A 27,605-nucleotide genomic window follows, 5' to 3' on the forward strand; every position below is an offset into this window, starting at 1 on the left:
TTAGGGTAGTGCTGCATGTGTCCACTGGAAGATGCAGAGAGCAGAGGAGCTCTCTGATACCAAGAGAGAAAGAAAGAGAGGCCTGAATGCTGTGGTGGTATTTGATTCCAACAGAGCATCGAAGCTCTGGGTGGTGCTTTTACTCAAGGCCAAGTTCATTAAGACAGAGGAATGTAAAATAAAGCTAAATAAAGATGGACGCCGCTGTGACTCAAAGCAAAATTCTCCCTGTAGATGGGATATTAAAAGGCTTTCAGCTCATCCCTGGACAGATGCCCAGGACGGCGCGTGCCAGCCAAGATAAGTCGCCTGGACATGGTCCATAAAAGCTCCATTTATTAGGCTTATTTATGTCCCAGTTCACCTGCAGTAACTCTCCCCCCTCACTTTTTAGCTTAGTCAACTTGTACAATACATTCAGAAAAAGATTAATAGATCCCTGCAGAAGAATCGGTCAAGTCCATGGAATTCTAATGTTTAATATGTATCAACCAATGCAGTAAAAATGAATGCATTATTAATTGAATATGAAAATTTATTAACCGCTTTAGAGGGATCAGAGGAAATGTTTATAATAAACATATACAAATTGTTGTCTTGTTATGCTGACAGTTTTTATTGCTGCACACACTGGGCCAAACAAGTTTTTTTTTATGAAGGAAAATGAAACATTGTACCGGATTGCTGAGTCTAAGGAGGAGACATGGTGGCTGTTTTAAACAGGGCTCTGCTCCGGTTCCCTCAGCAGACTGAGAAGCTTCTCCATCTTGGCTATTTCCATTTCCGGACCTTTAGGCAGATCCTGACCCTTCTTGGTCTACACACAGACATAGACACACAGAAACACAGAGACAGAGAGTCAAAAATTAGCTGACGTATGGAAATGCAAGTTAAATATTAGCAGTGGGGTGATATCCCTCTCATTCAATTATTTCTTTCCACCATACTTTAAAATCTGCTTTGGTTACATGAAGCTTCTGCTCAAATAATATATTTTAAAACAGAAAAGTCACAGCACTTTAAAAAGGTTTTTTGTTCTTTTGTTCTGTTTATATTGGAACACTGGTCTGTTAGCTTACTTAGCATTACTAGTGGCTTTTCTCAAAGAGATACTTTTCCACCCCTTAAGTAGGGTTTTGTGAGGTACTTGTCTGTAAAAGTGTTACCCACAGAGGATTCTGATCAGGCTGGCCCTTTCGTTAAGAAAACAGGCAGACAACCAACTTGGAAGCTAGACTATCAACTGCTGCAGACGGGATCAGCTCTACCACATAATTCAGCTATTTTTCAACGTCAGACCAAAACATTTGGATAGTGTGAGTCTATTTGTAACATTTTAAGTGCTTTACTTTGCATTCAGTAAGCCTATTTGTTTCTATTTTATTAACACATGCTCTAAATACAAGTTCCACCTGCAGTGTACTGATCAGCTGCTTGGGTCAGTGGGTTTCCAAAGTCATACTGTTTACTGTGAGCAGAAGATACCAAAGTACTTAACTTCTGTGCAAACTGGAGCACAGGTGAAATCCCAAGTCCTCTAGTGGTGCAGACTTATTAACTGTTAGCTCATGCTCATGAACCCAGAGAGCTACTGCTGTCACGAGTGGGACTTTGTAACCACAGCATTTCAGGACCTTTCTGAATCAAAGGACCCAGAAACCAAAACTGACAGCTGTCATTAATCTCTTCTGGTCTACTTTTAGTGGCTCACATCTATCTGTTTGTGTAGTTTATTTGTAAAGGGACCATGTCGGCTACAATATTGAACATAAATGTTACACACAATATGTTTACTTTATCAAATTACACTGTGTTAGCTGTTGAAGGGGAGGATTGAGCAAAAACAACACACTCTAAAGCCATTACTGAGTTAGCCAGAGTATGGACTACGAACTGAGAAGCACTACAATCAAAATCCCAACAAATCAGAGCACTGGGCAAAATTGAAGTTGACTCATATATCATAGACCAGATTAGCTGATCAGTGTACTGCAGGTGAAGGAACATGTATGTGTTGTCATAGTGCTGAAAAATGTCTAAATGTAGCACACACTTACACCTACATTAATGTTTGTTTTTAAATGAGCTACATTACATGGTTAAATGTTCCTGTCTGCAGATGTTGATAGCCTAGCTTTCATGCCAACTCTCCGCCCTGTTTCTCAACATAGGTGCTATGCTGACCACAATCCCCTTGTGTGTAATACACTTACTATGGTCAATACCTCCTACAGCCCCACTTTAAACAAAACGAACTATCCCTTTAAACTGAATTTTAAGTTGGATACAATTTCATCATTCAAAATAGTCCCAATTTCTTTGGACCATTTAATGAGAAAATAACATGTTTTACTGTGAGGAAATAAAGAGGCCACATGCATTACAGCATGTACGACTGAACTTCTATTAATACTACTGTTAAAAGTTTTGAATAACTTTACTGTATAACTTACTAGATCTACTGTATCAACAAAGAGTTGAATTTCATGCAGGAACCCAATGATACGTTCTATTCATGTGTTTGTATGAGTCAGGGTACTCATGACACATAGAGGTTAATGGTTACTGATAGAGACAAGATATATACTTAAGCTGAAGCAAGGTAGACAAAACCTATTAAAATGCAGCACGAACATTGAAAAAACTTAACTATAAAAGACAGCATGTAAGCAGAGAGTACAGTTTTCTGTCCTGTTTTCACCAGGTGATTCAGAAAATAAGGATAAGAGATGTAAAGGGAGCAGTTAATGTTAAAAATACAGACCCCTCTTTGGGGATGCATCAGTTTATTGTGTCCTTAAAACTGTTTTTTCACAGCAGACGTGTATGAAAGAGCAGGGAAAGCACAGATTTAAAGTGGCATTATGAGCATTGGCTCATTACATTTGGGTTTCTCATGAAGTCATTCTACTGCAGCATGCACAATATGAATAAAATGAATAAAATGTTATCTTAAAAAATGTGTTTCTGAGAGATAATTTCATTCCATTCTGTATTGAATAATAAATTTAATGGAAGTTTTTATTTTAAATCCTACAAACCTACATTAAAAAAAAAATGTATTATGGAAATGAACAAGGTGACAACCAGTGACTCAGCCCTCAGCACAGTTGAACAAATGAGTGCTCTCTCATACCTCCTCCTTTGAAGCTTTTATATCATATATATATAAATAAATATACATATAAGTGTTTATTTTCATTTCTGTGTAGCTATTTTGAGGTTGAGAGAGCTGACAGCGAGGGAGCTGATCCAGACAGACAGCTGCGTTCCCCAAGCGTATGAGCATCAAATCTCGATGCAACATAATATCTCTACCATGATGAATGGCCCAATAAAGCTTCCTCTGTGGAAGAGATGAGATAGAAATACCATGCAAAAAGTTGTTTTTTTCTATCTTTAAAAAAAATTCATTATAGCTCAAAATGTCAACATGTGTACCGACATATATTCTAACAGTCTGTTTTTCTTACCGGTTTATATTATCAAAACCTCTGTCTGGTCTTATCTTGTCCATAAGTGTACTGCACACAGACAGGAAGCTTGTATTTTATGTCCTCTGATTTTGTTTATGTTCTTTTTTGACAACCATCATCAATACCAAAGCAACATTTATGACAGTTGTTGTATTCTGGGTGACTGTAGTGATTAATAGATCCTCACAAAATATTGCATAATGCTGTTTTTATATTGCAACCGCCTCTTGTTTCAAGTGGGCAACAGAGACTGAGGCCAATGAAAAGAGAACAGATGAGATGAACACATTCATGCTGCAAACATTTGAACTGGGCAGTGTGTTGTGTTGAACACAAACAGGGCTGGAATTAAATTAATTTTCATCTAGAAACTCAGAGCATTTGGAGTGTGTCTCTGAGGTTCACCATTATGTGCACTTTCAGGCAATTTATATACAATGTGTGTTGATTGTAGTGGTGGACAAAGTACACAGCTTCATTACTTAAGTCAAAGTATAGATACTCCTGGTAAAATATTACTCCAATACAAGTTGTTTTGTCGAATTATTACTTGAGTTAAAGTACTGGAGTACTTGCTTTTAAAAATACTTGAGTATTCAAAGTACTTTTTACAATCTCTCAAAAATTTGTATTTTCACAAAGCATGATGGCAGTCAAGAATACACAAGAGTACATTCTGTTACATTATGTTTATCTAGAAACCATAACTTGAAATCTCTCAAAATTATACCATGGAATAAAAACAGCAACCAAGTTATGACACAACTTAGTTTGAAATGTTCATCTTGAATGAAACAAATGTTACGTAGCTCAACACACTTTCTCAGGTTGGACAGTGAATGTTTGTATGTTTGGGCAGAGTGGGAAACAGGGAGAACATTTCAAATGATACGAATCATTCTTCATTTCAAAAACCTCTAACACGGGCTGAAGATATGGCCATGGGAGCTCAGGTGGAGAATTATAGCCATCATTACCACCTCTAACTGAACTGCCTGATCTGAGTGAAATTTGCTCTGTGTTTGCTCCACGTTCAACTGTGGAGACGCACGATATACAGGTATGACTAAACCACTGAGACAAACAGAACTACACAAACACATTTTACTGTCTTGAGCATTGATAGAAATGTAGTGGAGTAAAAAGTACAATAATTGTCTTCTGAATGTAGTGGAGTAAAAGTAATAAGTATCCCCAAAAAATAATACTCAAGTAAAGTACAGATACTTAAAAAATGTACTTAAAGCTAGGGTTGGTAGTCACGGAAAACTAGTATGAATGTATGTGTAGCATTTCCTCAGGACTCTGTCCAAAACGACGCCCCGCTCACATGCACGAGCGCTGCTGATTCGCAACCATATGATTGTGACTGATTCAAAATCGGTCCTCAGCACATCCTTTGTGTTTTACACTACGTCAACTCATGTCTCACTCAGTGGTAAGAAAACACCAAAACATTATCATAGTAAAAGTTAAAAACACAAACAAACATGGAATGTATGCGCAGGAGGCGGGCAGAACGGCAGGACGGGATTTGATTGGTTTCATAATTTGGCTTCTGATGGCAGGGATTGGTTGGTGTTTTCCCAGGTTTACTCCGGCTGTAGATAGCAGCTTTTTTTTCTGCTCTTTTTTCAGAACACATTATGCATTGATTGCCATCGGGACATAGAGATAATTTTAACCAGTATAACAAAAAGTGTATCTAAATCTGACTAACTAACACCATCTTTAATTACTGTACTCAAGTAAATTTACTTTGTTACTGTCCACCACTGGTTGTTTGTCACCATCCAGATTCCTAAAACATTTAAAGTGTGCCACAGGTGAGCAACATGGGATATGGGCATATGTGCCTACACATATCCTCCATGTTGTTTGTGTACAGGGTAACAGCACACACCTGACATCACATCATGTGTCAATGTAGCCCTCAGGCGTACTTGGATAGTAACTGCTCACTTTGGCACGATAAAAAGAGCTTGGAGCATTTCATAAAATACCTAAGCAAGTTGACACTGTTGGAATTTCTTATTTTGGAAGCTCCAAACAATCAATACAACAATATTAGTAGAGCCACAGGGCACAAGAGAAGTCAAGAAGTTGGCCTGCCTCGAATGCCTTTTTGAAAGCACTTTATAAAGATGAGAACAACACTCTTGTATTGTTACAATATGAAGTGCTGGGCTACAGTGCCAATGTTTTGGATATTTCAATAAGCCAAAATACCATTTGTGCTACTGCAAGTGGGCCGCTGTTACAATTTTATAAGACATATCACTGATAATATTTGCTGTAGGTGTTTGTGCCTCATGCTTATTTGCCACCATGGGTTCCAAAATACTCTGAGCGTTGTCAGTGGTGCTGAACTGTGCAATTATTTCCAAATTGTATGCTTAAGGGCTCCAGTCTGAGGTCGCTAATGAGGTCGCACAGGATGTGTGTATCTGTTGCTATGCTGTGCACACACACCATGTTTACGTGTGGGCACGCAGCACAGTTGATCATGTTTGTTGCCCCTGGTTGCAACGGTTTCATTCTTGCACCACGGTATGTTATAAATGAATAAATACATAAATACATGCATAAATTCATACGAATCTAGTAATTAGGATTTATTCTATTTTACATGAACCACACAGAGGGAAACTAGAGAGGCTGCAGAGCTGATACTAAATGGGCCCTGATTAAAGTGTTGTGACTCAGTGTGCCATTTGGTTTTCTCCAGTGTTTAGTAGGGCTGCTGTGAGTGCTCCACAGCTCATTAACCAGTGTCATGAGTGGCAACAGAGTCTTCAGTGACTCATCAATTGTGAATGGTCTGAAGTTGAATTTTGATTCCCTGTACTTTTCTTTGAGGATGAAATGTATTTCAAGAATATTTTCCCCAACATATCATATACAAGTTTGACAGCATGAATAACAGGGAATATTCTACCTATTGGACCTTTGTACCTTTCCTTGATTTTCAGTTATCTCGTGTTTGCTAGTTATCCGTCTTAAACGTGCTTATTCAATTAGAAGGAACTCTTGACTTCTGTAAGGCTACTTGTTATCTGGCCTACATGAGCTAGACAAAAAGAAACACAGGAGATTAATGTTGTTGATAATGAGCTGCTCCGTAGAGGGGGTAGAAAGCCGGCCGCAGCATTGTTACTTGGTGACATTATCTCGAGGTCAGGACTCTGTGAAGAATGAATCATCTGATCTGCTTCAACTGACGTGGAACAAGTGGCAGTGATGAATAATGCAAGAGGGCAGTCATGCATCCAAATTATTTACAGATAAGATGTGCATAAGTTGAGAGAACACGATAGACCCTTCAAGTACAGTGTAAACAGCGCTGAGAGTGGTTAGAAATTCGGTACCTCATTTGTAATGTGGACAAGCACTATTTGTAAAGCCTAATTATGGAGACAAATCAGCTTGAGAGGAAAACACGGAGTGGTGAAACTACTGCAATTTGGAAAGGCAGTTTTCTACTCTTACCACTTAGAGGCAGACTAAAAGACTCTGGCAAATGGACAAGACTCTCACCTTGGGTTTCTTGCGGAGGTTAGGGGAGAGTTTGAGACTGGTGACACAGCCTCGGTCATCGCCCACGATGATGATAGGATAGATGGGATTAAACTCGATGTGAGTCAGCTTGGTCTTTCTGGCCACCACTTGCTGCACACAGATGGACTCATATTTGTTGATGCTGAGGTCGAAAACATGAACCTGTAAAAAAGGTGAGAGTTAAAAAGACTTAATTGATAGTTTCTATGTTTGATTTTTACAGTCCTGACCATCTTTTTTGAACTGACAAATCAGAAGCTTGGCATCATTATTATTGACTAAGGGGTTTAAAAAGAGAGAACCTATCTTGTTGATGACCATATTTAGGCTGGTGGATGCACAATTTTGATTTCCTGAGTGATGAAGTAAATGTGTTGTTAGAGGCTGCTTTTTCATATCTTGTTGTGTTGACTGTTATGTTAAAAGGGGAGTGATGGAGCCCAAGCCTCAGCAGGGATGCAAGCCTGACCATCTGGTGCAAGGAACGGTGTTTTCCAATGATTCAGGGAAGGCACACTCCCATCAGTGTGTGCACATGAATGTGTGTCTCTGTGTGCTTACAGCTCTCATACAGAATCAGAGGCATCATTATCCAGAACGAACCAGATCACAGACATTCTTCCTTCAAACTAAGTGCATTTAGAAAATGTGTCGACCACAAATGAGCCCACTTCAAAGCTCAGCCCACTCCTTTTACCAGAATGATGATGACTGAGCCCAGGCAGCAAGGGCTGACACTGTCTGTGTGTACCAGCACCTCATTCATCACTTACAACCAATCATCATATTCTCCCGGTGTATGACTTTCTGTAACCCTCATCACAACACTCATTAATTGCAGTCTTTTCTGCTTTTTGATGTTTAGAAGCTAATGTAATATGACACTCTGTTTGTAATTTAAGCAAGAGCTTAGAAGAAGAAGAGAAATTCACTGTGTTGACACGATGGCTGATAAATCATCAAACTTACACAGTACAGCATATTGCTTTTTAATTCATTTTCATCTGGTTTAATTGCTTCAGGCTGATATGTGTATCTAAAATTATAGCCTGAGCTGGTGCAGTTATACTAACTGAAAGATGCGGCAGTCCATTAGCAGAAGGCTGAGAGAAGCTGCACAGACAGCAAATATGGATTTAGAGACTAATCGCTGGGGAATAAGCCTGGACCTCTCATTATTTCATCCTGACACTTTATTTTCTCAAGAGTCAGCTCAGACAAGAGGCAAGGACAGAAAATAAGAGTTATTTGTTTGCACGATGACATTCTTCCATATTAAACTGCTATTATTAGTCATTATTCTATGAACACATATACAGGCACAAGGACACATGCAGAAAAGAACAGGTATGCCACTGTGACTCTGACATTTTGCAATGTGGCAGCAGCAACGGCGGATTGCCATCAACAGTGCAACAGTGAATGCACGTCAGGGAGCGCAGAACTCATGCTGAGTCACTGAAGCTCATGAGATGCTCGTCATCGAGAAACAACAAATATTCTGCAAAGAACGTGTTATCTTCAGGAAGATTAGAGCGATGAACATCATGCACTGCATCAGAGAATGTGAGAATTATGACAATGTTCTGCCATTCATCAAAATTTGACAGCAAACATAAACAAATAAAAGATAAGTCTGTAATGGCTTGAATTTAGTACAGTTGTTTAGAGGATCCAGAAACCAGGCCTGTTACATTAAGGGTCATATTTTCTACAATATAAAACTTTTTATAATAGAAAACTGAAATTTACTCATATCCTTAAAGTCTGACTGGAGAGCTGGTTCAGTTTTTTGGCTCAGTATACTGAGCCAGTGTGCACTGTCCTAACATGGACAGTGCACACTGACCTTAATAAACACCAATTTAATATTCTTGCCCCTTTTGCTGCGTAGAAGGAAGCTAATTTTGTGCATGGGCAATGTATGCTGTCTGATGAGCTTTTAATGAGTTTTTTAATGGCTGCTGAAAACTGTTTTGATCCAGTTTCAGAGACTAAATTACCTTAAGGGCTGGGAGGTAGGATGCTTTCCAGCAAAGTCATTTAATTAGAATTCTTTTAGGTGCAAGGTGTTAAGAGTTAAATTAGTGAGTTTTTTATTCTTAGTTTTAACATCAGCCATATGCATTACCACTCATTACTTATCAACATATTAACTTTAAAACAGGCATCTGTTTCAATGTAGGGAATTTGTTTGGAATCTGACAGACTGACCATTGGTTGAGCAAAGTAGGGATGCACTTATGTATCTGTCAAACATTGGCATCGGCCAATATTGGCCCTATACCCATCTTAGTTCTCTACGTTGTCTTTACCAATGTCACTCGTCTGTGCACGTCTTATTTGTATCATTGGCTCTGTAAATAAACTGTAAATTTACTTATATTAGTTCTTTACACATATTTACTTTTTAATTACTAATACTTTAATTGAATAATACTATTTATATATGCTCTTTTTTTGTATTGTTTGCACTGCTGCTGTAACACTGTATTTCCACATTATCTTATCTCATCTATTGACAGACATGAGCACACCAACAAATGATGTGCCATGCACAAATGTAAGTAGCCGATGTTTATCTTTACCTCGTCGCATATTTGTTGCATTTCATACATGATAACTATTTAGTTCATCTAGCAGTTGATTCCGAGAAGATGAGTTTTTTTTAGCTGAAAAAGTCACCTGTTTGACAAATTGATGTCTTTCATGGTCAAACGTAAAAAGAAGGATCAGCGACATGCAGTTTGTAAGACATGTTCCAGTTCATTTCAAGAGGGGGATTACAAGCAACTATTTAATATACTTTAAAATCATAGATTATTTGAGAAAATAATTGCACGGTGATGTAATGCAAATAAAAACATTGTCCTTTGAATGAGCTATTGACTACATTTGTATGGTATAGGTATAGACCCAGACAGTCAGTGGATCTCTTGTGCAAGATATAATACAGGGTATACTACAATAAGTTTGTGTCTGTGATGACTGAATGATGCTTTTAGAGAGGACAGAATGCACACACACACACACACACACACACACACACACACACACACACACACACACACACACACACACACACACACACACACACACACACACACACACACACAATATCACATAAGGTGTCCCTCAAATTGCTCAGCTCTCATTTCCTCTTTGTCACTCTCACTCTTCTTCCCTTGGCACATTGGACAGGAAATGTGTCAGACATAACACTCTAGACTTTTATAGAGTGGCACAGTCTGGTGCCTCAAGAAACAGATGGGGACAGCTTGCAGCCATACTAAGAAAATATGTGAAGATAAGCAACGTGGCGTCCTCTGTAATTACTTTTGGCTGCAATCAATAACCACTGGCAGGCCGCGAAGCCAGTCACCTTTGTTAGAAGAAAGCATTTTTGAGCAAACTTAAATGCCTGAGGCTGTTAGCTGTGCCTTATTGGTTCAGTCATATTAGCCTATAACTATATCATAAGAACAATAGTGAAGTGGTGGTGCAGCTATTTGCAATCTGGGTTCCCACTCTAGGTATCATTTTCTAGGACATTTCCAGGACATTTTCATTGATGATCAAGCTGGTATGACCGTCTAAATTTAGTTCCTAATTTAGTTCCTAAATAGTCTAATATGTTCCTCTCAGTGGAAGTCTACATTGAAAGACATGTAGTCTATGGCTACCATTGAAATCATCTCTTACATACTTAAAAATTATGGCAAATTGATAATAGAATAATGCAACCACAGATGTACAGCACTTCACTTTATTAGTGCAACCAAGTAACAATGATGGGCAACTCTCATCTCAGCTTTCTCTTTTCTCAAAAAATATAACATGAGCTAAGAGAAAAACAAAAGTTAAATAATAATAATGATCAGAGGATCAGTGCAATAATTACCTAAATAGATCTGAATGACAAAAATGGCCACAAATGTTTCTCAACTCAACTCAGACTCAAAATATACCTGCTTAATCATGATATTCATCCTGCTAAGTGGTCCATATAAAACAAAGCAAATGTCACTTTTTTTTATTTGAGTTACCATAAACTCTGAAAAAATCTCACCGGTGTAAAGACGCACTCTGTATTTGAAGATCTCTCAGAGATTTAAAAAAAATGTAAACTGTCTTCCTGCATGGCGATGTCTATTATGATCAGCGATGTCTACAACGTGGAGTTTCTGTGCAGCTGTGTCGCTCTTTTTGTTCCCTTTGTTTTCACTATCAGGAGTTTGCACTGCTACTAGCTAGAGCAGGGGTTCTCCAACTTTTGGAGCCAGAGACCCCTTACAGGTGAGAATATAGTCCATGGACCCCTCATAATTGTAACACAGATTAAGCACATTAGTGATGTGTCATGATCAAAAGCTGCGGCTCTGAGAGTCGATGCTTTATAGTGAATCAGAAGAGCCGGCTCGCATCAAGAGAGAGCTGGCTCCCAGTTTTTTCCTTTCCCTGCTTAGCTCTCTCAGTGCTCAGCCCCAGCTCTGCTCACAGCAGAACTTTGTTTTGATTGGTCAGCATGGCGGCCATGCTGGTTCAGTTCCGGTTCGGTACTGGCTCAGTTCTGGTATGGTTCTGGTTCGGTTCTGGTTCGGGTCTGGTTCAGTTCTGGTTCAGTTCTGGTTCAGTTCTGGAAGGGTTCTTGTTCAGTTCTGGTTCAATTCTGGTTCAGTTCTGGTCCGGTTCTGGTTCGGTTCTGGTACGGTTCTGGTTCGGTTCTGGTTCGTTTCTGGTATGGTTCTGGTTCGGTTCTGGTTTAGTTCTGGTACGGTTCTGGTTCGGTTCTGGTTCGGTTCTGGAACGGTTCTGGTTCGGTTCTGGTTCGGTTCTGGTTCAAGTCTGGTTCGGTTCTGGTTCGGTTCTGGTATGGTTCTGGGTTGGTTCGGTTCTGGTTCGGTTCCGGTTCGGTACTGGTTCAGCTCTGGTATGGTTCTGGTATGGTTCTGGGTCGGTTCTGGTTCGGGTCTGGTTCAGTTCTGGTTCAGTTCTGGTAGGGTTCTGGTTCGGTTCTGGTTCGGTTCTGGTTCGGTTCTGGTTCGGTTTTGGTTGAGTTTGGTTCTGGTTCTGTCTGCTTAAATTAAGTTCTGGTTCTAAACCTAACTCCAATCCTAACCCTAACCATAATCCTAACCCTAACCCTAATTCTAGTCCTAACCCTAATCTTAACCCTAACCCTAATCCTAACCCTAACCCTAACCCTAATCCTAATCCTAATCCTAATCCTAACCCTAATCCTAATCCTAACCCTAACCCTAACCCTAACCCTAATCCTAACCCTAATCCTAACCCTAATCCTAACCCTAACCCTAACCCTAACCCTAATCCTAACCCTAATCCTAACCCTAACCCTAATCCTAACCCTAACCCTAACCCTAACCTAATCCTAACCCTAATCCTAACCCTAACCCTAATCCTAAACCTAGCCCTAACCCTGACCCGAATCCTAATCCTAACCCTAATCTTAACCCTAACCCTAATCCTAGTCCTTACCCTAATCCTAACCCTAACCCTAATCCTAACCCTAACCCTAACCCTAATGCTAACCCTAACCCTAATCCTAACCCTAATCCTAACCCTAATCCTAACTCTAATCCTAACCCTAATCCTAACCCTAACCCTAACCCTAACCCTAATCCTAACCCTAACCCTAACCCTTACCCTAATCCTAACCCTAACACTAATCCTAACCCTAACCCTAACCCTAATCCTTACCCTAACCGTAACCCTATTCCTAATCACAACCCCTAAAACCCTAATCATAACCTTAAACCTAATCCAAATCCTAACCCTAACCCTAACCCTAATCCCAATCCTAACCCTAACCCTAACACTAACCCTAATCCTAACCCTAATCCTAACCCTAATCCTAACCCTAATCCTAACCCTAACCCTAATGCTAACCCTAACCCTAATCCTAACCCTAACCCCAACCCTAACCCTAACCCTAATCCTAATCCTAACCCTAACCCTAACCCTAATCCTAACCCTAACCCTAATCCTAACCCTAACCCTAATCCTAACTCTAATCCTAACCCTAATCGTAATCCTAACCCTAACCCTAATCCTAACCCTAATCCTAACCCTAACCCTAACCCTAACCCTAATCCTAACCCTAATCGTAATCCTAACCCTAATCCTAACCCTAATCGTAATCCTAACCCTAATCCTAACCCTAACCCTAATCCTAACCCTAATCCTAACCCTAATCGTAATCCTAACCCTAACCCTAACCCTAATCCTAACCCTAATCCTAACCCTAACACTAATCCTAACCCTAACCCTAACCCTAATCCTTACCCTAACCGTAACCCTATTCCTAATCACAACCCCTAAACCCTAATCCTAACCCTAATCCTAACCCTAACACTAATCCTAACCCCAACCCTAACCCTAATCCTTACCCTAACCGTAACCCTATTCCTAATCACAACCCCTAAACCCTAATCATAACCTTAAACCTAATCCAAATCTTAACCCTATCCCTAACCCTAATCATAACCCTAGGATCAGGGTGAGAATGATTTTGTAACAGAAGAAATGCACAAAATTGGGCAATTATAAGGCTTCTCATAAAGACACAGTACGTAAAAGGGTTTTCAACACAAACCATTAGTTTTTGCAAAATTAAGGTAAAATATACGGCTACAAAAGATCCTACATTAAGAGCCGTTTGAGAGTCAAAAGAGCCGGCTCTCTGAAAAGAGCCGAACTTCCCATCACTAAAGCACATGCTTACAACCATTTGCACTCTTAGTTACCCTTGGAACTATTTGTATTGTAAAACGTATCAATGTAAATACTTCAGACCTGTACCATAGTGATAAACAGATAACACTTCAATTTGAATCAAGTAAATACCACTTGTATACTTTAAAACAGAGGGTCATTTCATTCCTTGTGGACTCAACATGACATCATTTATACTTTTCAAGTAACTGATCTTAAACGCTTTCAGAAAATTAACAGTAACAAGACTCACATATCCCTTCAAGCCACTAAATGGTATCATAACAATGGTGTATATGCTGTTTTGTAATGACAGCACAATTTTATGATTTACTAGAAATGTATTCAAATTATTTCACGGACCCCCACGCTATGGTTCGCAGAGCCCCAGGGGTCCCAGGACCCCACTTTGAGAACAACTGAGCTAGAGTACGGTAATTGAGCCAAATGTACCATAAAACATAAACAATATACTCCTGTTTTCTGTGAATGCATGATTATGAAGTGAAGGAGAAAAGATGTGAAAAAAGTTGTGCAGTGTCGCTGTCTTTTCCAGCACAGCGTGCACTCAACTTTCAATGAATGGGGATGTGTTTTGTTAATAGGGTCAGGTCAGACGCAGCCATGTTGGAATCATTTTCCAGGACTATATGTGATTTTCCAGGACATTTTACTTTTTCTCCCATTTTCCAGGTGTTTTCCAGTTCTGGAAAACTGGTCAACTGTTTTCCAGGTTTTCCAGGACGCGTGGGAACCCTGGCAATGTTACGTGATCTGTCAGGTAAGAGTTAGGCTCATGTTATCTCAGGTGTGCAACAGATGTGTGGGGGTGATAACCATAGCCTTCTGAAAAATAATGTGTAGGTTTACATATCATCCCAATTGTAAAAAAGTTGAGACGCTGTGTAGAATGTTGATAAAGACATAATTGGATGGGCTGCAAATTATTTAAACCATATATTAAATTAAAAACAGTGCAAAGACAACATTTCAAATGTTGAAACTGGACAATGCACTGCCTAGATGGCAGCAAGTGCTGCTTTAAAACCTCTATAATATGAATCTGTTCTTGTCTTGATGTTGGGTCTTTGTAAAAAATACAAAAAAAGTATGGTCTAGACCTGCTCTTTTGATAAATTGTCTTGAGATAACATTTGTTGTGAATTAGTGCTATATAAAGAAAGATTGATTGACTGACCGATTGATTGTGCCTTGTCAGATGAGTAAACTACCTATGTCATGGGCACATACTGTATGCATCCCTCCCTATACTATCACAGATGCTAGCTTTTGAACTGTGCACTCACAACAACCTGGTTGGTCCCTCTCCTCTTTAGATTAGATGCAGCATCCATGATTACCAAAAAGAATGTCAGATTTTGATTTGTCAGACGAAATGGCAGTTTACCTATTCACCTCAGTCCATCTTAAATGAGCTCTGGCTCAGAAAAGTTACCAGCATTTTAAGATCATGTTTATATATGGTAACCTTTTTATATGGTACAGCTTTTGAAAGCATTTGTGGATCAACTGAGATTCTGTGCCCATGGAGTGATTTCCACTCCAAATTCTGCAGTGCAACCTTTACCCTTTTGTTACCTTTTTAGCACTTAGCACTTTGTCACTTTGTTTGTCATGTATTGTCCTGTGCTTTTTGTTGGTTGGATGTAAAAAGGAGGCTGACTCACTGCAAATAAAATCTACTAAGGGGTACGAATAAAGTAACCTTGAACCTTGAACCTTGAACCTGAGGGCCTGGTGATCACGGTCATCCAGTATTGGTTTTCAGCCATGTCCCTTTCCCTTCTATTTTCAGTTTTATCCCAAGGATTATCACTGTTCAATTATTGAAATGTTTGCTCATGCAGTCTCTTACAGAAATGAACCCCATTCCCTGAGAGACTCAGCCAGTACACTGTTGTTTTATTTTAGTATTACACAATTTTGGGTAAAGCTTTAGTGGAGAGTTTTATTATCACTGTCACAACTTTTTTGAAAAGGGTTGTTGGCTTTAAATCTAAAGTCAGCATATATTCATTCATAAAGCAATAAAATGTTTCAGTTTCAACATTTGATACATTATTTTGCAATATTTTCAGTTAAATATAGGGTTACTTTAAATTACTTGTAAACCTTAAAATTATGTTTTCATCAACATATTACAAGTGTCCCAACTGTTTTGGTCTCAGGGTTGAAGGTGTGCCAAAGTCAATCTATAAAGCCATGAAAATAACATTCATTATTAAATATCTATCAATATTTTAGTTTGATGTAGCTTCACATAATGTTTTCTTTCTTCAAAGCCAAGTGGGAAAAATGGGGCATAGTGCATCTTCATCAGGTGAACAAGGCCTAAACAAATATAGTCCAATCGGATGGCCTGCATAACTCCTGCTCTCACACAGATTACTATTTTCTTTTTAGGGGACACTTACCCTTCCATCTGTTGTGACAGCAGCAAATACAGTAGAGGAGTACGGAGACCAGGCAACATCCCCAACAGCTGCATTTAGGTCAAAGGTGAACATCGGAGTGCTGAAAACAAAATACAAACATCGGAGGTCAGACAGGGAATCTGTAACTTTTGAACAAACTGTTTAATCAGTTTGAGTTCTATTTAGAGTCAGAGATCATCAGTTTGACTGTCTGTAAATCTATCTCCATTACGGCTGTACATATACTGTAGAATGGTGCACTACTGCTGTGGTCCAGGCAATGACACATATCTGATTTCTTCTAATAAGTTAACTATCTATAGACTGTCATCAAAAGTAATCAGTTACAATCTGTCCATCTGTTCTGCCTCATCATCAGCCTGGCAGTGATGATGGAGGGTGGAGGGAGGATGAAACAGAAGGCTCACTGTTTCCTCATAATATTAACTTGGGGAAACCCCACGGGAAGCAAGATGAAAGAATGAAATATTTCTAAAAAACTCAAACCAGGCACTCACAGGCCTTCTCCAAATAGTAAGGATTGAGTGTGTGTGAATGTGTGTGCAGGTGTGAACAAGAGGATAGAAAGGTACTTTATGAAAGAAAGAAAGAAAGGTACTTTATTGATCCCCAGGGGGGAAATTCAATTTTTTCACTCAGGCTATTTTTGACATGCTACACATACAGTTTTTTGGTATATACATACAAATGCACACACATGCAGTGAACATGCTTAGGGAGAGATGTCAGAGTGAGGATGCTGCCATCAACCAGCACACCCCGAGCAGTTGGGGATTCAATGCCTTGTTCAAGGGCACCTCAGCAGTGCCCAGGCAAGTGAACCAGCACCTCTCCAGCCACCAGTCCACTTGCCAAACTTCGTCCATACTGGGACTCCAACCGGCGACTCTTCGGTTCCCAAGCCAAGTCCCTATGGACTGAGCTACTGCCGCCCCAAATAAGAGGAAATTTGTTATATTGTAGTATCCTCTTTATACTGCATCAAGGGGAATTCTCACCCCAATCACTAACTTGAACCACACATCTGTCACTGGATTCACAGCTTTCTCTGGAATAGGCAACAGAAGGTGAGGATTAACAATACCACATCCTCCCCTCTGTTCCTCAGTACAGGCACACCCCAAGGCTGTGTTCTATCACCCTGGCTATTCTCCCGTTACACAAACCAGCTCACATCCCACCGCAGCTCTGTGAAACTGTGCAAGTATGCGGACGACTCAACAATCATGAGACTCATCACAAACAACCAAGAATCCGAATACTGTGCACAGATCAACCAAGCAGTGACCTGGTGCACAGACCATGATCTCCTACTCAACACATCAAAAACAAAAGACCCCAGCCATCCCCCAAAACTCCTGTGTTCATTAAAGATGAATCTATCTCCATCACTGAAACATTCAAACTCCTTGGAATTCATATCAGCAATATGGAAAATAAACACAGACCACATTCTTAAAAAAGCCAAGCAAAGACTCTTCCATCTCCGACAGCTCAAGAAGTTCAGAGTTGGGTTTCATCTCCTGCACCACTTCTACACAGCCATCGTCGAAAGCGTCCTCACTTCATCCATTACAGTCTGGTTTGGCACTCTCGACACACTCTCCTGGAAGAAACTGCAGCACATCATGAACAGGGCATCCAAAATTACTGGCTCACCCCTACCATCCCTTGAATCACTCCACCGCAAACGGTCACTGCGCAGAGCTCGTAAGATCATCTCTGATCCCACTCACCCTGCACACTATGCCTTCCAGCTACTGCCCTCTGGGAGGCGCTACAGGACAATTGCCTCCAAAACAACCCGTTTTAAAATAAGCTTTATTCCCCTTGCAATCAACTTTATTAACTCTGAACTCTAAACACAGAGGATTAGGCATTAGCCTTGTATTTTTGTATTTTGAAATGATACGTCTACATGTATAATTATGTTTCTATGTCTACTGTTAAATGTAATGTTGGAACCTGCAGCTTTATGTATAACAAATTCCACCAGCTTGGCTGTGTGGTCATTCAAAGAATCAATCAATCAATCAATCAATCAATCAATCAATCAATCAATCAATCAATCAATCAATCAATCAATCAATCAATCAATCAACTTATTTAGTTTTTTTTGTGCAAAATTGTCCTCCATAAGCATGCATGAACTTGGGAAACAAACCAGTACACACATTCAATCACACCAAACATCTTCCCGTTTGATTTCTGCAGGATGTGCCTCAAAGGACAGAAAAACTGCGCTTCCATGCTGCCATGTCCGATTGATAATGTCAGAAAATCAGGCTCAAAAGGGGATAAATCTGGCCCAGAGTCTTCCACAGGAGTGTTCTACAGCAGACTGACACTGCACATCTTATAAATCCAGTCAGAGCTTTTAGGATTCACAAATGATGTCTGACTGTTTCACCAGGCTGAGGTGAAAATCTATCACTCTAATCTTTTTTTGTGATCAGTTGACCTAATGAAACTCCCTTCCATCACTACAAGCTTTCCCACTCATTGAGGACTGTTGAAAATTGTGGCAGTTTAGCCCTTATATTATCATCACATAAAAGCAGCTGTTTTTAGTGTAAACCTTTCACTAAACGTCTCACAGTGTGGTAAAGTTTGTGAAAGTTTTCTGGTCAAGAATCTCCCCGGGAGACATCATGTCTTGTATGTAGGGGATATAATTGATCATTCTTGAAAACCCTGTGTCTCATAATGAGCGTATGATTACTATCATTACTCAGTCAAACTGCCTTTGCTGACAAGAAGTGGGAGGCACTGTCGGTTAGAAAAGTTATGTTGAGTCCATAATGATTACAAGAAGGTAAAAATGCCTAAAGACTAAATTGAATATTATGAGAGATGAGTCTTTCATTTAACGTACATACACTTGAACACAGACCTAAAGCAGTGGTTCTTCTGATGAAAACATAAATCTAGTTAAACTTCAGTTGCCATTCTGTACCCACTCCAACAAATAAAGAGCCATAACCTCCTCCTTTTCACCCAACACTGTAGCACTTCATTGACACTCTTAAACACTGCATGTTCAGTTTTTTCCACAGAGGTGTCACCCTCTTCTTCAAATGCACAACCATCAACCTGTTTGAGTGACTACTGCAGCAACAAGTACACGATTCCTCAACAGCTTCCCATCCAACCAACACCTCCAGGTGTGCTTCTTCAGTTGCCCAGTTTAGCCCACAGTGTGTTGGAAATGGCACCTCAATAATAACATTTAACATGCTATCTTAATGCTACAAAATGTTCCGATATGTATGACATGATGTTGTCAGGAATATGTTGTTCCTGCATCTTGATTTATAAAGTGAAAATAAGTTAGAGCTGGAAAATGACATAGGACTTAAAATGACATCTGATGAAAAATGAAAACAGAACTGAATACTGTAGATGACAAACTTCTTCTAAAAACATAAAATTGATTGTGTGTGATCAAATAAACCATATGTAGAGTTAAATCACCATTTGCTGCATGTAAAATAAAAGACCCTTTAATTCTAGTCAGTTGTCTTACTTGATGGTATGGTCCCAGATTTTGATGGTTGAGTCAGAACTGCAGGAGATGAAAACCTTTGGATGGAAGTGGTTCCACTTTACAGCGTCTACTGTCATGCTGTGGGCAACGTAGGTCTCCAAGAACTGGCTTGAGTAAGTCTTGGCGCACTAAGAAAAAAGACAAAGTCTTGATTTGGCACATTTTTAAAAATGATTTTGAATTAAATACACTGTGACCAAACACGGCTGGTGACCTGTGACTGTATTGGAGAAGGGTTCATATGTCTGCAAAGGATGCAAGAACAGCTCTACATGCTTTATAAATGCAATAAATACTTTATTATACTCTTTTTCTCTCAAGTTGCAAACTTTTCCTTACTGAAGGAGATAACACCAAGCCTACCAAGTGCAAAAATGAAGTATTAAAGTATAGACATCACTGTCCCTACTTAGCTTTATCAGTCATTTACCAAAATCCAAATGATTATGATTGTTGGTCAGAGAAAAATGAGGTCAACTAGACATCACCATGTTCTGTCCTCCAACAATATCACACTTTTTAATAAGCTGTGCAGAAGTCTTCATGACTAGTAAACAGACAAATATGAAATAGAAAAGACACAGCGTGAGCTGAATTTGTAACTATTCTAGCTTTACATCTAAAGCAGATGGAGAGGATTTGCTTGGCTGTTGCTGATTAAAGACACAACAATGAAACCAATTTGGCTGGAAGTTTTATCCCCAAAAGGGCAAAGTAATCCTCTGGTGTTCAGTGTTGAATTGTCCTATAAGTTTCCTCTGTTTGCCTACAATTGACAGAAGAAGGTTTAAGAGGCACAAAAACACTGCAAAAATAGATTGACGGGATGAGTTAATTGGACCACCTAGGATAAAACATCTAAATAGCTCATGGGGACAGCTGTTGCACTTCAAAGCACTGACAGTTTGATTGTTGACCTGCAGCTAGGTGAAGATTATTAATCTGTCTTCTCCTGGGACTTCAGTGGCTCTGAACCTTCAAGTGACAGACAGAACACTTCAGTGTGTCTGACCCTGAATAAGGTGATTTCACACAAGTGATTGTTTGATGAACAGGCAGCACGTACCAAAGTGCACCACAACAGGGAGTGGAAAAATCAGTCTGCTGCTTGTCTCCTCTCACCTTTGATTACATTACTAGGCACACAACAACCATAAGTCTTTGATAGTTCATAGTATGAGAAGACAATGCAAAAATAATGCAACCCCGCAAGGGGTTAAAATGAGCTGTAGATTGATGGCCCCATTTACAATAGGAATCCCTTGTTGTACAGTAATAATACAACTCATGAACTGATTGGATTGAAAGAGAGACAATTAGAATGTGTTTAAAAAAACTTTTTTTTTGTATTTAAATGAACACAAAATAAAATAAATGTTCAGTGTCATTGTTTCAAACTGCCATTTTTGTAGTTTAAATTTGCAACACCTATAGTCATCTCTTGCCACAAATTTAGGGACTTGGTGGCCCACACTTCAATATTTTATATGTTGTGTTGTTTACTGTTGTCTTTTTGTATTTTTAACTTGTAAAGTACTCTGGCCAACATTGGTTGTTTTAAACGTGCTATATAAATACAGTTGACTTGACATACTTTAAAAAATTGTAGCGTCCAACCCTGCTAACCTAATTTAACTCATTGCCTGCTAGATATGACATATGGTGTGTAAATGTGTGCTTATACTTGTGTATTTATGGTCTTACATACTTGACTGGAGGAAAGTAACATTGACTTCCATTATCTCACTCATGATCACAAGAGACAAACATGCATCAAGCTGTAAAAAAAAAGCCACTCAGATGATGTGTGCAATAGACAATGAGCTGTCCGAAAACTTAAACGTTATTAAACTAATAGAATGGGGCATGGTAACTGCAAACAAATGAGGATTTATAAGTGCCTTTCCACTCATGGTGCAAAAAAACAAAAGCACAGAGAAGATGGGAGGGCAGCCAAAAACTACCAGCTGCCTGATGTGGACAGAGAAAGCCTCTGCTTAACGAGACTCATTAAACCCTTAATGTCAAGCCCGAGGCTCTCCAAACAGGCCACATGGACAAGCAGAAGTGCATATGCACATTCCTTAACACACACTCTATCAAGCCCAGCAGGGTATCTGTGAATGCCCCAGAAGAAAACCAAAAAAAAGGCTTCTGTTTTAGAGAGCAGACCATGGGAGACAGTGTAGAGCTCAAAGTGGGTCCTAATGTAACTTAGGTAAAGCATTGAAGAAAAAACAACAATAGATGTTACGGATAAAGTCGTTTCAACCACCAAACTCTGCAAAACAATTAGTATTAGTCAGCACTGGCTCTGTTTTGAACAGATTTTTACATAGCTGTTAAAACATTTAGATCAAGAAAAAGGTTAATAAAAACAGTGAGTGATACTAATTTGTGTTTTTCCACATTAATTTTTCCATTGTAAAGTTAATATTTTAACAGTTACAAGCATATAGTATTGTCATGTATTGCTATAAACAATTGTCCTGTGATGTGTTGTTTATCATTAATACATGATGATAGTATCATATTGTCAGTAAAAAGTATTAGCTGTAGTCTCTTGATGCTAATGTACCAAAGTATCACTGTCCATCTGACTGCCTGAGTCACGTGACCTACATGCCTAATGAAAGTTTAGAAGTGACCCTGTACGTGTTAGAATCCCTTCACATACCTTGTGTATTTTCCCCTCTTCTGTGCCAACTAGGAAGAGATAGTCGATCTGTTTATGGAAGTCAAAAGATGTTCCACAGGCTGCGGACAAGAAGCATCGAGTTCTTTATTTACACTTGTAATGTGACAGTTAAGAGACTGGGGCAAATCTGAGCTGATACCAGATCATGATTAAAGGGAAGTACTATGCATACATAATTGATATTTTATAAATTTAGTCTAGTCTATTCTACTACAAACGACATGCTGGGTAAAAGAGGCATTACCAGTGCTTGCTTGCGGTGTATCCTCAGGCCCCTCAGAGATAGCACCATTCAGTGACAGTGTGATAATGTCTGTGAAAACCAGCTCATTCTGCAAGCATGCAAACACACCAAGTTGAAGTCATTGATACATACAGATACAGTTTATAGATATAAACACAGGTAAACATCAACAAATCTGTAAGCAATTGCAAATTTGGATGGAGATATAAATTAGTACTTTGTAAAGAAAAAAACTTGCAAACTGCATCTTCAAAGTTGCATTACATAATAAGCACTTTTAAGATAAGAGTAAATTAAGAAAAATTATCTCTACTACCACAACAGAGAGAAAATAACAGCTAAAATCAATACCTTGATGAGTGTCCAGGACACAACCCGGCCATCGGATGACACAGAATAGAAGTTGTGGTTATTGTCCATGTCATCACTCTGCCAGCGCACCTGCACAAAGACATCAATACATAAAGCTTTAAATAGAAGAAGAGAAGAATGTAACATTGGACAAAAAGGCCAAATGATATCTAAAGAAGACACAATAATGTGACACATTTCTTTTTACTGAAGACTGTAACTCAACATCTTTGTATGCCTATGTTAACTGGTTCATTTCAACTTTCAACAAATTGGTTTGTGATAGCTTTCAAAATGGCAAAAGTGTCACATCAACTTAAAAAGGGAAACAAGTACAAGTTCAATAAGGTAGTGAATTTCACGAGACGCACACTCTGAACTCTCATCACCTTCACCTTTCCCCTTGCTCTCACCTGCCACACAGGGTCTGTGTGCTTGCCAGTCTTAGCTGTGCTCTTATAAACAGGCTCCCTCCCCTCCTCTTTTATGTTATAGACAGCCACAGAGCCATCATAGAAGCCTGCTGCCACCAGGGAGGAATGCTGCTCATTGATGTCTAGGCACATGACGCCAGAATCAGTGGAGTAGATGTACTCTGGGAAGGCAGAGTTCTTCAATGAGTAGAAGACAAGCATGCCGTGCCCCTGATTAGTGAAATTGTCTGGTTGGGAGAAGAGTAGAGGAGAGTGGCAGAAAATGGACGTCAATTACAGAAAACGCCTCATAGAAACTAACAATTAAAAGTCTGATTACATAAAGTGGGAGGAAACTGTCTCCGATATATCGCAAAAAAGAATCTTCTTGATGAATCCCTTTTCCATGTACTCACATGATCCCATTCCTACGGCAAAAAGGTCCTGATATTTCTGATTCCTGTTGAGAACAAGTGCATCAATCAGCAGAGCTTTGAAATACAAACTCTGGGGTAATGATGTCGTCAATTAAAAACACATGATAATGTGGTAGTCACCTCAATAGATTTTTCCCAGAACAATTGTAAAGATTGTTCTAGTCTGGGGAAACGTTGGCTGAGTTGTTGAACAAACTTACCAGCAGAGGGCAGTGACCGACAATTTTTTGGCTTTGTCATAAAAGAAATCCCACAGACGGAGAAGGGTACCCTCCTGGCCCCTGTGCTCATCAGATGCGTCTTCAAAGTATTTGAAATCTAAAAGGGCATACAAATTTGAGGAGGGAAAAAAGGGGAGAAAACAGACAGTATGTTTTCTAAGATCTGAATCTATATTTGTGTTACCACTTTCACAAGAACATACCTTGAGCTATGTCATCAAATATGTTCTGATTGACCATCCGTTCAAAGATTTTGGACGACTTTCCTACTTTGTTGACGTCGTCATTCTATAACATAAATAGGAAAGCATCTTTTATGGAAACACTGCCATAAATTCAAAATTAACCACATACTGAGGCTAAGTTTGACATCTAATTTTTGACATTTTTTTTGTCAGATCGTAGAAATTCTCTCTAATCCCTGGAGAAAAACAAATACTGTTTTTTGGCTTCTGCAGGCCTGCAATACGTCTGACCAGTGATTGTTCGTTCAGAACAAAAGTGACTTTTTCACTTGCAAAAATCAACCAATTCAAAAATAAGACAGGACAGTTAGTGTGCTCTCAGTTTACCTGGGTTTCCATCTGCATCATCTTTTTCTTGCTTTTCTCAACATCCTTCTTTGATTGCACGGCTTTCTGCTTCTCTTTATTTTTCTCTTGTTTCTGCAGCTCCTCCGCGTAGGCATCATAGATCTCCCACTGCAAAGGGAATAGAAATATTGCTGCTGGCCCTTTTGAGTGCATAGATTCACTGTCATTGAAAGAGAGTAAGGGAAAGCGGTACCTGGTTAGCGGTGGCAGAGAAGGTGTTACGTGGAGGGGGTTCGGTCTGGCAGCTTCTTTGCTGTGGGCAAATTAAACGACTCCAGTAAAACTCTTGAGGAACAAGACTGAATCTTTTACTCTATCTACACACATCAATAATCACACCATTCAATACTTTTACTTTTCTTCTTCAAATATTTGAAATTTCTACTTATCCATGAAGGATGTGTATCGTCATAAAATATAAGATGCTTCTTTGGCAGGTGACTGTTTATCCTTCTCCTTCTTACCCTCAGAGGGTTATTTAGGGTCTGGGACGCCCTTTCACTAAAATTAAACTGGTTTGTAACTTTTAGATCCTTCTTGTCAGTTTTGGAGGCAGCACTGTCAGGCCTGTCCTCTTCTTCAGCTTCCTCAACCTCCCCTCCATCTTCCACAGGTGTTGCCTGTAAAGGGGAACATGAGAAAGAGCTTCAGCTAAAGTCAGAACCTATAAATCAACAGGACCTGGTCATGCCTTGTTGATAATTTAATCTGTCTTTCAACAAAAATCAGTGCACTGATTTATTTCAACAAACCATAATTTACCGGGGTTTCTGGTTTCTCCTCATCAGGTTCTGTCCCTGTGTCGGCTGTCACTGTTCCTGGACAAAGCAGAAACAATAAGGCATTATTCGGCTGTGTAGAAAATTATGTTTTCTATGGTGAACTCTGAAGCTGTCATGGTTTTAAAGGCATGTGTTAAAAGTGACACCTTGTGGCCCCAAGTATGTAATACACCTAAGAAGAAAACACTGCCTGTGGAACACAGTGTGCAGAATGATTTATTAGTTTGAAACATGCAACGAAGACCATGGAACACAATATTGATGCAGCATGTTTGAATAATTACCCTCAGTGAGATCTTCTCTAGCCCGAAGTCTCCGGGCTTCATCAGAGTCTTGATGCAGGAGGCTACCCTCCAAAACAAAGTGGACAGACATTTGATCCACAACACTGGTAGGCTTGAAGGAACGCTCCTGGGGACCACGAGGAGCATAATGTGAGGAATAAGAGCTGAGATAACTTTTAGTTTTGATATAAGGGCAGAGGGTAAACAAACTTGATGACTCAACTACTTGTATGGCATCAGACAAACTTTGCAACTATGCATTGGTTAAGAATACTCATTTTATGAATTAGAGTGAGTGATGTGAAGGTACAAGCCTGGCTATAACTTTCTCACCTTAAAGCTGTAGCGGACAATATTTTGGGGGGCATGAGGGTTGTTTGCAGTCAGAACCCTTGTGACTTCCTCTTTCAGCTCCTAAAGATATCATTATAAAAAAACAAAGAATTGGTTGTCTAATTTCAGAGGCGGCAACTGCAAAAACTATGACAGTAAACTATTCTTTGTGAAAATACAGTTGAACAACAGAAGAAAAGTCTGAGCCAATTCCCTTAACACAACCCATGCACAGCTCTTAATCTTGAGAAATGAGGATCCCCATCTGCTTACAGCCTCAGTGAGCTCCACTTGATCTGGAGGCTTAATAAGTGCTTTCCCATGGGTCCAGTCATCCCATCCATCATGAGCATCCACGCCCTCGTCCTCATCCTAAAATATACAAACAAAAAGATTTATGTTTGTTGAATTGAAATCACATTCTTTTTCAACACCACACGGGTCTCTCCTTCCTACTGAAGCCAAAAACAAACATGCAGAACTTAATCATTTACAGATGTGTTCTCGTTCGGATGTAACCAGTGTACTCACCTTTTTCTTACTTGCAGCTTTGGTTGTCTTCGCACCAGGTAAAGTTACTTTCTGAACAGTTGAGGCCTGTGATAAAACAAATGCAAATCAACTAAATAGTTTTGTGCAACAGTGGCTAAAAGAAAAAAAAACCGCAATTGTATCTTAAGTAAGCGCTTCTTGAATTCACCATTCGTTACAGTTCCGGGTCAAAGTGATTAGTTTAAGCTAGTTAACATGCTAAGTAAAATAAGATGAACTACCTTTCGTACGTTGTTGTTGTGCACAGGCATTGCGGAAATAGTCCGGTTCAATTATTTGACCTCGAGGACAGCTATTTATTCTTTTTAAATACAGTGGGCCTATAACGACTGAAGAAGATGATAACAAACTTTAAAAGACCTAAAAGAGGAAGGGGAATCTCCTGCTGCAGCATACGGTTGTGTATAGGTTGCCAAGACAACAACTGGCTACGGTGGCTCTGAAGGACAAAACAAATTTACAAAAAATGAAACACTTTTACAAAGTGGGAGACTAATTTACATTTTGGATTATTTTTTTTACATTTTATAAAACAAAATTACATCAGCAAAACACTTTTACCAAGGCCAAAACTAATTTACATTTAATGAAACAAATTTACCAAAGATGAAACACTTTTACAAAGTTGGAGACAATTTTACAAACGACGGAACACTTTTACCATTAAGTTTGACTCCTTTTAGTCTGACTCCGTTTAGACCGAGGCTATGTGGTCTGAGGCTGTTTCATCTGAATTCTGACACATGATGAAGGTTTTGCAGAGATATGACGGAGCTTTAACAGAGACATGATGCTTTTTCATCTGAGGTCTGACACCTCACTCTGAGGTCCAAGGATTTCCTAATATGTAAACCATGTCCATCTCCGTTTGGTTTCTCTCCATCAAAACAAACTAAATGACCCCTCACTCGATCACTCCCGGGTCACT

The 27,605-nt window shown here is 39.4% G+C and overlaps 1 protein-coding gene across 1 annotated transcript; it reads right to left on the reverse strand.

The window, feature by feature from the left end:
- Window positions 1-595: 595 nt before the first annotated feature.
- Window positions 596-27,129, reverse strand: dnai1.2 (dynein, axonemal, intermediate chain 1, paralog 2). Its single transcript, XM_034683720.1, has 20 exons — window positions 26,899-27,129; window positions 26,657-26,722; window positions 26,399-26,497; window positions 26,126-26,206; window positions 25,793-25,919; window positions 25,489-25,544; window positions 25,191-25,346; window positions 24,920-24,979; window positions 24,706-24,834; window positions 24,337-24,421; window positions 24,113-24,230; window positions 23,892-23,935; window positions 23,476-23,723; window positions 23,063-23,152; window positions 22,712-22,799; window positions 22,447-22,526; window positions 19,749-19,897; window positions 16,202-16,301; window positions 7,014-7,196; window positions 596-817 (listed from the first exon to the last, which is right to left on the reverse strand). The coding sequence occupies exons 1-20, from the start codon at window positions 26,926-26,928 to the stop codon at window positions 716-718; spliced, it is 2,091 nt and encodes a 696-aa protein (XP_034539611.1). The 5' UTR covers window positions 26,929-27,129; the 3' UTR covers window positions 596-715.
- Window positions 27,130-27,605: the final 476 nt, after the last annotated feature.

Source organism: Notolabrus celidotus, chromosome 1 (assembly GCF_009762535.1).
Source record: "Notolabrus celidotus isolate fNotCel1 chromosome 1, fNotCel1.pri, whole genome shotgun sequence".
NCBI classification, from domain to species: domain Eukaryota; kingdom Metazoa; phylum Chordata; class Actinopteri; order Labriformes; family Labridae; genus Notolabrus; species Notolabrus celidotus.

Excerpts from the sequence above, each read along its gene's own strand:
- dnai1.2 (XM_034683720.1), bottom strand. The coding sequence starts at position 26,928 with ATGCCTGTGCACAACAACAACGTACGAAAG. Across the intron at positions 24,835-24,919 it reads TCTCTGCCACCGCTAACCAG|TGGGAGATCTATGATGCCTA; the intron begins GTACCGCTTTCC and ends TTCCCTTTGCAG. Across the intron at positions 24,231-24,336 it reads ATTTGATGACATAGCTCAAG|ATTTCAAATACTTTGAAGAC; the intron begins GTATGTTCTTGT and ends ATGCCCTTTTAG.